The sequence below is a fragment of the Amblyomma mixtum genome, chromosome 2, assembly GCF_055824585.1.
Source record: "Amblyomma mixtum isolate Tamu chromosome 2, ASM5582458v1, whole genome shotgun sequence".
Classification (NCBI taxonomy): Eukaryota; Metazoa; Arthropoda; class Arachnida; order Ixodida; family Ixodidae; genus Amblyomma; species Amblyomma mixtum.
The window spans coordinates 197,506,345-197,516,399 of record NC_143013.1 but is presented as its reverse complement, the minus strand read 5'-3'; the positions used below and the strand labels follow the sequence as shown (position 1 = coordinate 197,516,399).

General features: G+C 47.0%; 1 protein-coding gene across 1 annotated transcript; it reads left to right on the top strand.

Moving 5' to 3' along the window:
- The first annotated feature begins 377 nt into the window (after nucleotides 1-377).
- On the top strand, nucleotides 378-6,040 carry LOC149362136 (uncharacterized). Its single transcript, XM_089568227.1, has 3 exons — nucleotides 378-522; nucleotides 4,977-5,103; nucleotides 5,935-6,040. The coding sequence occupies exons 1-3, from the start codon at nucleotides 378-380 to the stop codon at nucleotides 6,038-6,040; spliced, it is 378 nt and encodes a 125-aa protein (XP_089424353.1).
- Nucleotides 6,041-10,055: the final 4,015 nt, after the last annotated feature.

Below are 10,055 nucleotides of genomic sequence, written 5' to 3'. Positions count from 1 at the left end.
GTGTTTTTTCATGCTTACGGCTCTTCGATTATTCAACTCAATCAATGGATCGACAAGTGCAAGGATGTGTACCCTTTATGCTGCGATCACGCCCGATATTCACGTGATGAAAGCGGAAAGAAGCTTATGCTGGGATACACGCTGTGTGCATGCGTGGATCCTTCGCTTTTAGTAAAAGCGGTCATCGCTGCCGGAACAGACAAGCGCGAACTAAAGGAGTTCTTCGTATTGTGGACAGTGATGGCGAACACCGTCAAGAGCTCGAAGTTTTATTCGCTTGTTTGCGCAGGAAACACGGCCCGCCAAGCTCGTGACCGGTAGTCACCGCCACAGGCCGGCGTAGGCGGACATCCAGGGTGGTCGCCACTCAGACAGCTATGCCACCAGACTCTACTTTGGTGCTGTGGCCACTCAGGGCGACAACCTTGTCGTTGCTGCTGCTGTTCGGATATTTCCTCAAAGGCGCAACGGCAGAGCCACTGTACGAGATGTACGCTGTCACGCCTTACCAGGCAGGCGGAGGTACGTTTGAGAGCTTTATTGGCGCTCGCGGTGCGGGCTTGTTATATGGCAGACACAAATTTCTATGCCACACCAGCGGAGATTTTTTACTAGCGCAATGAGGCATGTAAAAACCCGGAAATTAACGGCGGATATCAGCGAGAAAAAAAAAAGGAGCCGGTCGAAAGAGAGCAAATCAATTCAGAAATGATCAAAAATTCCAGTAAGTATTCAGGCGGATAACTGAGCGAGGCAACACAGCTTCTACACGGTGAGCTCCGGTTATTCCAGACATCATTGGAGCTGAAAAAAAAACGGTATTTGTTCTGCGTAGCGTTAGATGTCCCTCTTTTCTCCGCTCAGTCGCAAGGTATAGCTGTGAGAGCCCGAGAGACACAAAAGAATCGAGAGGTTTTCTCGGTAATGAGACGAAGTTGCAGAAAGAAAATGCAGGTTGAATGCAGGGATGGATACATATAACAATGCTTCTTTTAACGCGATGGCGTTAAAGGCCCCGTTACACAGAAAATTTGGTGTCGGCGCTGTGAGAGGAAAATCACTGACATGACTCTAGCAGGTGTTGATCAGAGAGCAACCAAGGAGGGAGGTGGGCCACTAGGTCACGTGACCTTGCGATGTCATCACAACGTGCCCACCAGATAGTGAGCAAAATTCACACCATGGCAGGTACGTGTGGCAGTCAAATTAATGATTGGTCGCTCGGGAAAAGCAACCTGGGCTACCAACGACCACCACTGAGCGCACCTGCCGTCGTAGGGCAGTTCTGGGCATCACTTAACCGCTGCACGACTGCACCAGGAGGGGTATGAGGACTCCCAGGGATATACCACTGTAAACTAGAGAATGACCTTCTGCATAGACGGGAAAGCGGAGCTTAAGTGTCGCCTTAAATTTATAACCTCTCCCGGGATAGAAAAATGAATTTGTGAGGATCCGAAATCCGGCCTATACGGTAAAGCCGATTGCGAGGTTGGACAAAAGCCATTTTCAAGCATTTGACCCCAGAAGATACGACAGCCAGGGTGGCAGAGGTCTAGTACCCATTGAAAAATCGATCGGTACTCGGCGGGACTGCTTAAACAACCATTAGAAAAAGAACAGCAAATGTGCACTGCCGGTCATACGATGTTATGCCACAAATTTGCGTTAGCAGTGCTGGTTGAACATTGTGCTTTTGCATTGGATCGCTTTTTCTTTGCTTCCTTCCATTTAATTTCGGTGTCGGTTTATCGCTCTCGTGCTGCACGGGGTTTTGGTTGTTGGAGGCTTCTGTGGATAGAGGTGGTTGCAGGGTGCAGGTATGAGGATTAGTAATATGCGGAGTCCTAGAGTTGATGGGGGCGGTGGGTTCATGCTCGGAAGGGGGGAATGCATTTTTACTGGTCGGTGTCCAGAGGTGCACCAAAAGAAGGGTGCACCACAAGAGGCACCGACCGGTAAAAATTCATTTCCCACTTCCGAACATGTGCACACGGCCCCCTTAACTCTTGGACTCCGAGGTGCCATTAGGCCCCTACGGTGCGCCAATGGTGTCCCGATCTTCTTCGATCTACTAGGTGCGCTGGCAGACAGCGATGTCACGTACACATGCACGCACATAACACACGCAGCACAGCTTTTTCGCTGAGCTAGGGCTATACGGCTACCGCTATAAAAGGTGATTTCCTTATTTTCTTACCCAGAAAAACCTCGAAACTAATAACGGGAAAAGGAAAGGCGGTGTAGCTGCCCCACTGTCGATAAACAGCTCAGTCGCGCTTAATGCACCCTAATCATGACTATCATCCAGCCTTAATGCACCATAATTGAAATTAACCCGGCGTAATTTACTCTTAATACACCTCAATCCGCCAGTATACACCGCAGTCCGCCATAATCTACCCGTAATTAATCTCAATTCACCATAATCAAATGTAGCCCACTCTTAATCCAACTTAATCGTACATAATACGCCCTTAATCCACCCCATTCTGCCGGAATCTCTGTTATCTACCACAATCCATCGTAATCCTACTTAAACCGCCCTACTGCAACTTAATCACTTCTGATACTTAATTCACCAAAATCCACCGTAATCCAACTTGATCCGATGCAAACCACTCTTAGTCCACCACAATGCACCGGAATCCAGCCTAATCAACCCTACTGCAACTTAATTCAGTGTAATCCAGTCTTAATCATCTATTATCTACTAATCCTCTGTAATCCACTCTTAAATGCCCTTACCCGGCTGGAATCCAGCTTATTCCTACGTAATTCTTTTGGACGGCCTAGCGTGCATAACACCTTTTTTTGTACCATTTACGTACACATAGAGATGCCGTCGGCTTTTCTAGTAATGGTCCTGGTAAGCCTTCGCCTTAAAAAACTATATCTGTTTTTGGCAAAAGCTGCTGGTAAATTGTTGCCGAAGGCTTAAAAAGCGGACGTTCCGTAAAAATTACTCAGTCTCCGTAGAATCGAAAAAGTAGAGGTGATGCACGAATAATGCAAGCTACGTAAGACGCAATACAGAGGAACGCAATTAAAATAAGCACTAATTTTTTTACAGCAGCTGTTCCATAATTTTTTCTTTGTCTGGCTTCTGCATAGGACGACGATGCACTGTGGCATAGAAAGAAGGCATAATGCACGCACAGCAACCTCATCTGTGCTCAGTAAATCTATGATGGCTGCACGTTATTTATAAGTTCTTGTTTTCAGTCATATCTCTCTCTCTGAAGCTGCCCTGCTGCGTCAAGTGGCGCTTGCCCATTGATGTTAATTATATCATTTAAATTCGACGAAAGTCAGCGTGAACGAAGAAAACTATCTTATAGGTTAAGCTGATAAGCTGCTGGTAGAAGAACCATTCTAGTTCTGCCGTGTTTGTCCAATATGGAGATGTTTACATGGCACAAGACCAGTTGGGGTCACCAGTTAGCAACGACTGATCTAATACCCTTGTCACACCCTTGTTACACGGGCACTCCAATAACCGCAGTATTCGCTAACAGTGGTTACTACTGCTCAAAGAGCAGAACCGTCCATGTTTATAGCAAACCGAGCTTGGCGACCTCGGTTTGCGCCATTAACTGAGAAAATGGCGGCTTCTGTGGACGGGCAGTGCCCTCCGGCGCCCGAGTGCGAAAAACGCATGAGCTGGCCCGCTCGACAACGCACATTTTTCGCACGAAACCACGTTTCCAGAGCAACGCAATAATTTTTCAGTACCTTGAGTGCCGTCCGACTGCGTTTATACAATCTTCGAGTATCATCCGACAACGCAACAGCGCATTGCAGCACCTTTCCACGCTGCTCAAGCTACGCATTCTAACGCTGCAGTGACAAAGAAAAGAAAAGCGTGCGGACCGAGATGATGAAGCACAATATGAACACATGAAAAAAAAAAAAAACCTGGAGTGAATTCGTGCCCCGGTTTCGTTCTAAGGAAGCCTTTAATTTCAGTTTTCACTTCGTATATGACGTGTTTGTGCATTATCGACACAAAACTAGGCTTGCCGAGAACAGCGCGCTTTTCCGTTGTTTACTTAATGCCGCGCACACTAGCTGCTCTTTCAATAAAGCACGAGAGCGCATATAAGACAAGTTTCTTTCACAAAGGCATCTGCGCGCTAACGAAGAGAGCACTAGCGCGCGCGCAAAACATGTTTCCGTTCGACGACGTCGAAGGAAGAGCGAGAAAGAACGAGCTCGAAAGTTCCGTGTGCAGGCTGTGTATACAAGCACAAGTCAGCAGGGGAGCTAGAGTAGAATACAACTAAAAAAAAACAGCAGTTGTTAATACTGCTCTACGGTCCGCGGCGTACTGTATTACTCCGCTAGCCAGTCAAAAAAGCAAATGAAATCAGCCTGCCCGATCAATAGCGTGGTGTCGTTCGGAGAGGGCGCTGGCGTCCGCAGCACCCTCTGGCCCACGCTGCCGCCCCTATACATGGTTCCTCAAAACAGTAGTGCGAAATGTCGGGGACAAAAGTAGTATACTTCACGCGGCGGGAGCCGGAGCAATGAAAAACTGCCTTGCAACGCCATCTACAGGCGGTATCTGGGATCGAGGCAGCCAGTGCGGCACCTTTATTATCAGCAGGCATGTCGCTTGGCTCGTTTCAATGTTTCGTGCTTTAGCTCACCAAAATGCCAAAGTTTTCCGTTGCTCCAGCTCCCGTCGCGTGGAGTATACCACTTTTGCCCCCGATAGTACATGAGCAGTTCATTTGAACTCTGCAGGCCCCAGTGGCTTGGGGAAGGAAATGAACGCAGTCAGATTACGTCAGCAGACATATGCCATCCCCTCGCCATTGGTAGTTGGCCGTTGTGCTACTGGATAGCAACGTCACGACGGTACTACGTTAGGCAGCAGGTTATTTCGTATGGCGTGTCAGCACTAATCCTGAATCCTACAGCTGGGGGAGGCACGCATGCCGCACACTCAAGCACATCACGTGTCCTCGCAGATGTGTACTGCCCGGGAAGTGTGGCGAGTGGGTACGAATACACGCAGTGGGCCGAGTACTTCGGCGGCTGTGAAGGACGGCAGTGCAAACGCTCCAGCGACGGTGGCCTCCTTGTGCACCACTTCAGGTGCGTGCTGCTCATCAAACATTGTGGTTCCCGATAAAGGCAAAAAGAAACGAGCACAAGATATACAACCGCTAAACACTGTTCGTCCTAGCTGCACGTGTCAGAGAACGAGCCAAACAATGGGCACTGCTCAAGACATAGCTGTTCATTGTTTCATTATGAATCTCGATAACAAAATTTTCGCCATTGGACTTGTAACAATAAAATAATATAAGCCATCAAGTTATCTGCAATGGCTTCAGACAGAGAACTGGCTTGAAAATATAGAAGCGTCATGTGATGCTACAACGATGACGAATATACTGAAGCCCAGAAATAAGTTCAATAGCCTATAAGTCTGGTCCTCCGCAAGGGATGAATTTTTCGCTTGGAAATTTCTGAAGATGGTGTTTTTTTTCTGTTTTTACAAAATCTGCTTTTCAGTCTCATTTACGGACACTAATTTTCTTGTCGCCTAATTGAATCTTATTTGCTTCCGGCCACCGAGGAGGGTAGTTTATCTCTATGCAATTTTTAGCTGGGACATTATTACTGCTGTAAGATCATTAATCTGTACAACATTTATTTCTCCGTCATAATCTTCTATCTGGGATTGCTTTACTTTGGTAAGCTATTCTTTTTTTATTCTCTAGTAATTTCTTTAGTGCCGCAGGGTTGCTATCCCTGTTCAATCGGCAACTATTGGATAGGCTCATTAGGGAGGTATGGGATTGAATTCCAGTAGTGGCTTCACTGTATTGGTTCGCGTAGACGACCAGTAATTCTGTCGAAGGCCGTAGACAAATATGAAGCCCTATTGAAAAGCGCTTTTTATAATCTTCCCTCCTGCAGATGCCGGCCGGGTATCGTGTCGCCGTCCCGCCAATGCCGGAGCCAGCAAGAGGACAGCTTTTTCCCCGACTGTTGCCTGCCTGTCTGCAGCGATGCTCTGTACTGACACCAGAGGGCGCTCAGTACATTTGCGCGCCTGAACGCGTACGCTAGTGGCGAACAGGCTGCGTCCTGTCTTCTTTCGGAAAACCATAGAATAATTAAAAGCAATTCCTCGAAAACAAAGCTTACTATGCGTTTTGGAAAAATGCTAATCTTAGATAACAGGGCAGACAGTCTTCGTGACTGTTGCCTTTCGTGAGCAGCGGAGTGCCTTCAAAATGGTCTTCACGTCGTGTTTGTTCCGTATATATCCAGCGCATTACCTCGCACTATATAAGCGACAAAAGAAGCAAGCTCTTGCTGTCACGGCCCGCATCAAGCCATCAAAAGAAGATGCACGGGTTACTTGAAATGTAGTACACACGTACGTACGTGAAATGTACGAAGTGTATGTCGACCAACGTGATCAATTGTCTCCTTTAAAGCCATGGAGGTCTTGCAGCTGAACCTGTTGGCGAGTCATAATCATAAATAATAAAAGGGCTCTCCGTTGTGGCGATTGAAGAGGAAACCACGCATGCCAGATGAAAAATTGTTTGCTGCTATTTACTTATTTATTTTATTGCGCTCTGGACCCGAGGGCATTACATAGGCAGTGTTTCACAATACTAAATGTGGTGCACAAAAAAGCAATCAATAGAAATACAAATGAGGCTCACGCCATGACACTCACATATCACGACATCATACTCACATACTTGATCATTTTGGCTATAATTTTCAAGAAATAAGTTCCGATAGCCGTGTTTATTATAAGTGATTTGAAGCTGTCATGCAGCACGTTTGCCTTGTAAATCACTGACAATTTTCATAAAATTTTTCGTATGATTTTAACCAATTTTACAGCTAATGACTCGGCATACAAATTTATTTATTTCAAAATATTGCAGATCAATATTTGTAGCCCATGCATGGGGAGGACAAAGAAATAGTGTAATCAAGAATGGTGCAGGAAAAGGCAGTTCATTAATTTTCAATCAATAATGCAAAACAAAAGAGTGCAATACTCAGTCACTATAACCTTCTTAGGCCAGTTCTATGTAACCTTTTAAATTTAAGCTTTTTTAGGCCGTGTGGACTCCAGCGAAAAGATTAAATTAACTGTTGAACACTGAAAATCATCCTGAATGGTTGTAATCTTTCCCAAAACAGCACGAAGTTAGCTTTCAGTTCTTCTGCAAGAAATACGTTTGCGAACCTCTGCCGGTTATTCCAAAATTTTTTTCATTCTTACGCTCCCGCCCTGGGAAACACTGCAGAAGCGGCAGTGCTTTGCAAAAGCTGTTGAGAGTTGTCTACATTTTTTGAAGGTGCCCCATCATGCCGGGTGGAAAAAGGTCGTGAGATCGAATCCTGGGCGCGGCGGTCGTATTTTAACGGAGGTGAATCGCGAGAAATTTGGCGATGTCGAAAGCGAAAGCTCTGTTCCGTTGCCTCGCAGGTCTAGCTTCTCTTTGCTCTTCGATTTCTGCGGCCCCTTTAGCTCACGTCCTCTGCAGTACACCACCTCAGCGAACTATATCGACTGGATGGTAGGACGCGCCTTGACGGCGACGGCGAACACTTGACACGCTCGGACCGGAGTGCGCCGCTCCACATGGCGAAACTGAAGAAGAAACCGCCGACGTAGCAACTGTTGCACCCTCTCAAAGTCACGTGGTATCACGTCGGCGAATCCAGCTAGCGCGCGCAGCTATGCTCTATGCCTTCCTCACCCTGCCCATCCTAATCACGTGGTATCACAGCGGCGGAGCTGGCGTGCGTGCGCATGTGCGCCTCTGCTTGGCGAGTCATGTGTTTTGCCTGCGCTCCGGGGCCTCAAGGTCAACCGCGCATCAAGATTGACCTTGAGAGAAATGTAGTAATATGCTTTCGCTCTAAAAAGCGGAGGCCAGCTGACGGACGTGTCAGCTTTGCGAGACAGTCAAGAAAGAAACTGTTGTTACTGTTGTTGTTTCCTAGTGACATGGCACATACCTACGAATGGGGATTGGTCAGGGTTATGTGAGGAGGGCCAAGAGAAGAGAATAAACTGGTTCTAAGCTAATGAATGTGCTTAGTCTAATAAATCGAAATAATTAAATGGGGAATTTATTTTCAATTAGCAGACAAGATCGCAGAATTGCATAAAACAAAATTACTGTGATGTTTCTAAATTTGGAAGATTTCGTATAAAATTAGGAAGAAAATCTGCGGGTAGCTCTTATGCAATCGTGAAAGAATTCGAAAATTTGATGCAACGGCAAACCAATGGTACTCTTACAGAAGGAGACAAGAAGCGGGGCCGACAAAGTAAATGCCATCTTTGCAATTGGGATTTCTAGATTCGTTCTTCTGAAGAGAGACCGGGAAGCTGAAGAGAGACTGCCAGAACATTCGGGTCCAACTCAAAATCTCCAGATAAAAAAAGTTAAAACACAGATAGACAAAGCTTAACGCTATCTAACGTGCTAGCGCATCTAAGTTGTATTGGCTTAGCCACGCAAATCGGGGAATATTTTTTGATGGTCATGCATTTGCCCATATTTTTCGGCATGTTAGGCATATATTCAGAGTTTCTTTGGTAGCAACTTACTCTCTCCGCTTACTTCCTCGGTGTATTTTTTGAACACACAAATGCCGATTTTTCTCATCATTCTGTGGTGGTGACGAGCCGCTTTTGTCCAAAATAAACTCAGTTGTTAGTTGGCCGCCGTCCTGCCCTACACTCTTCCACATTTCGTGGGGATGTGGGGCCAAACCAAACAGTCTACAGACAAAAAACACGTCTTTGGAGCGGTGGGAGGCGCTGGTGACCAGCGATAACTTGTAGGACCAACGGACCTTCATATGCAGGTCCGCAGGGCAGCTCAAGCCTGCTCAAGCTGCTTGACGTCTCCTGCAAACCTCCCATCAGAAGGCGCATTTCTCACACATATCGTTTACGGGAAGGAAGGAGACGTTGGAATGAGGGTGAAGAAGAAAAGGGCACAGGGAAGAACTGTGGAGAAGACGAAGAAGGAGGAGGAGTTCGCCATGGTTCGAGGGCTTTCCTCAAGCTCTGTCCTTCAGCTTACGGCCATCGTCCTGGAACTCTCCCTTGGCGACTGCCAGCTGGAACCAAAGAACCCGACCATCTACAAGATGGGTAAGAAGGTCTGCCAGCCGGCTACTTTGCCCAGGAGTGCTTATCTATCATTAACCTAAAGCTAAGCACTCCAAGACGCCGAGAATGCGATATGTTAAATGCTGTTAAAGATTTCAAAGATGTACGCGTGGAATAAGAGATGCTGCACAAAAGGGCTCCGGATTAATCTCGACTGCACAAGGTTTTAACGCGCACTAACATCCCACAGCCCACAGGTGTCTTTCGCATTCACCCTCCATCGAAATGCGGTAACCGCGGCTGGGATACCATCCTGGAATTTCGCGCTCAGCTGCCGAGCTTTACGACATCCATAAGCTAAAGCGGCGGCTAGCACATAGGAGAATTCGGTAACTTAGCTCTATTTCGAACGAGTTCGAAGAGACTGGTTTTGTCTCTTGGTGATTTTTCAGCACGAAGGGAACATGTAAAGGTGGATAAAACACAGACGCGATGGTCTGAGTACTGGGTTATAGGAAACTGCTATGTCCGCTGTTGACTTAGAAAGCTTTTTGCGGATACAAGGACTATTTATTTCCACTCGACTTCAGCGTACATGTTTTGTGTGGGCGGTCGGCCACACGGTCCACAGTCATCACTTGCTTAGACATGAGATCGAAGAGATAGGGAGAAGGAAGAGGCTTACCGCGGTCGGAAGGAGGAAAACGTCCTTCCGTTGGGAATTCTGGTGCGGGAGGCGGCGGGCGCGCTGCGTCACTTGTTCACTCGCTCACAAGCACTCCCTGCGGTACACAATAGTCTTCCGTACATAGCACAAACTCAGGGCGCTTTTCCGCCGAAAACCACCAGCAACAATAAGCCAAGAAAGTTTCAGGGGACACTGAAGCTCCGCCTTTGGGGGTATGATGCGTTCGCGTAATGAGTATGTTCCCAT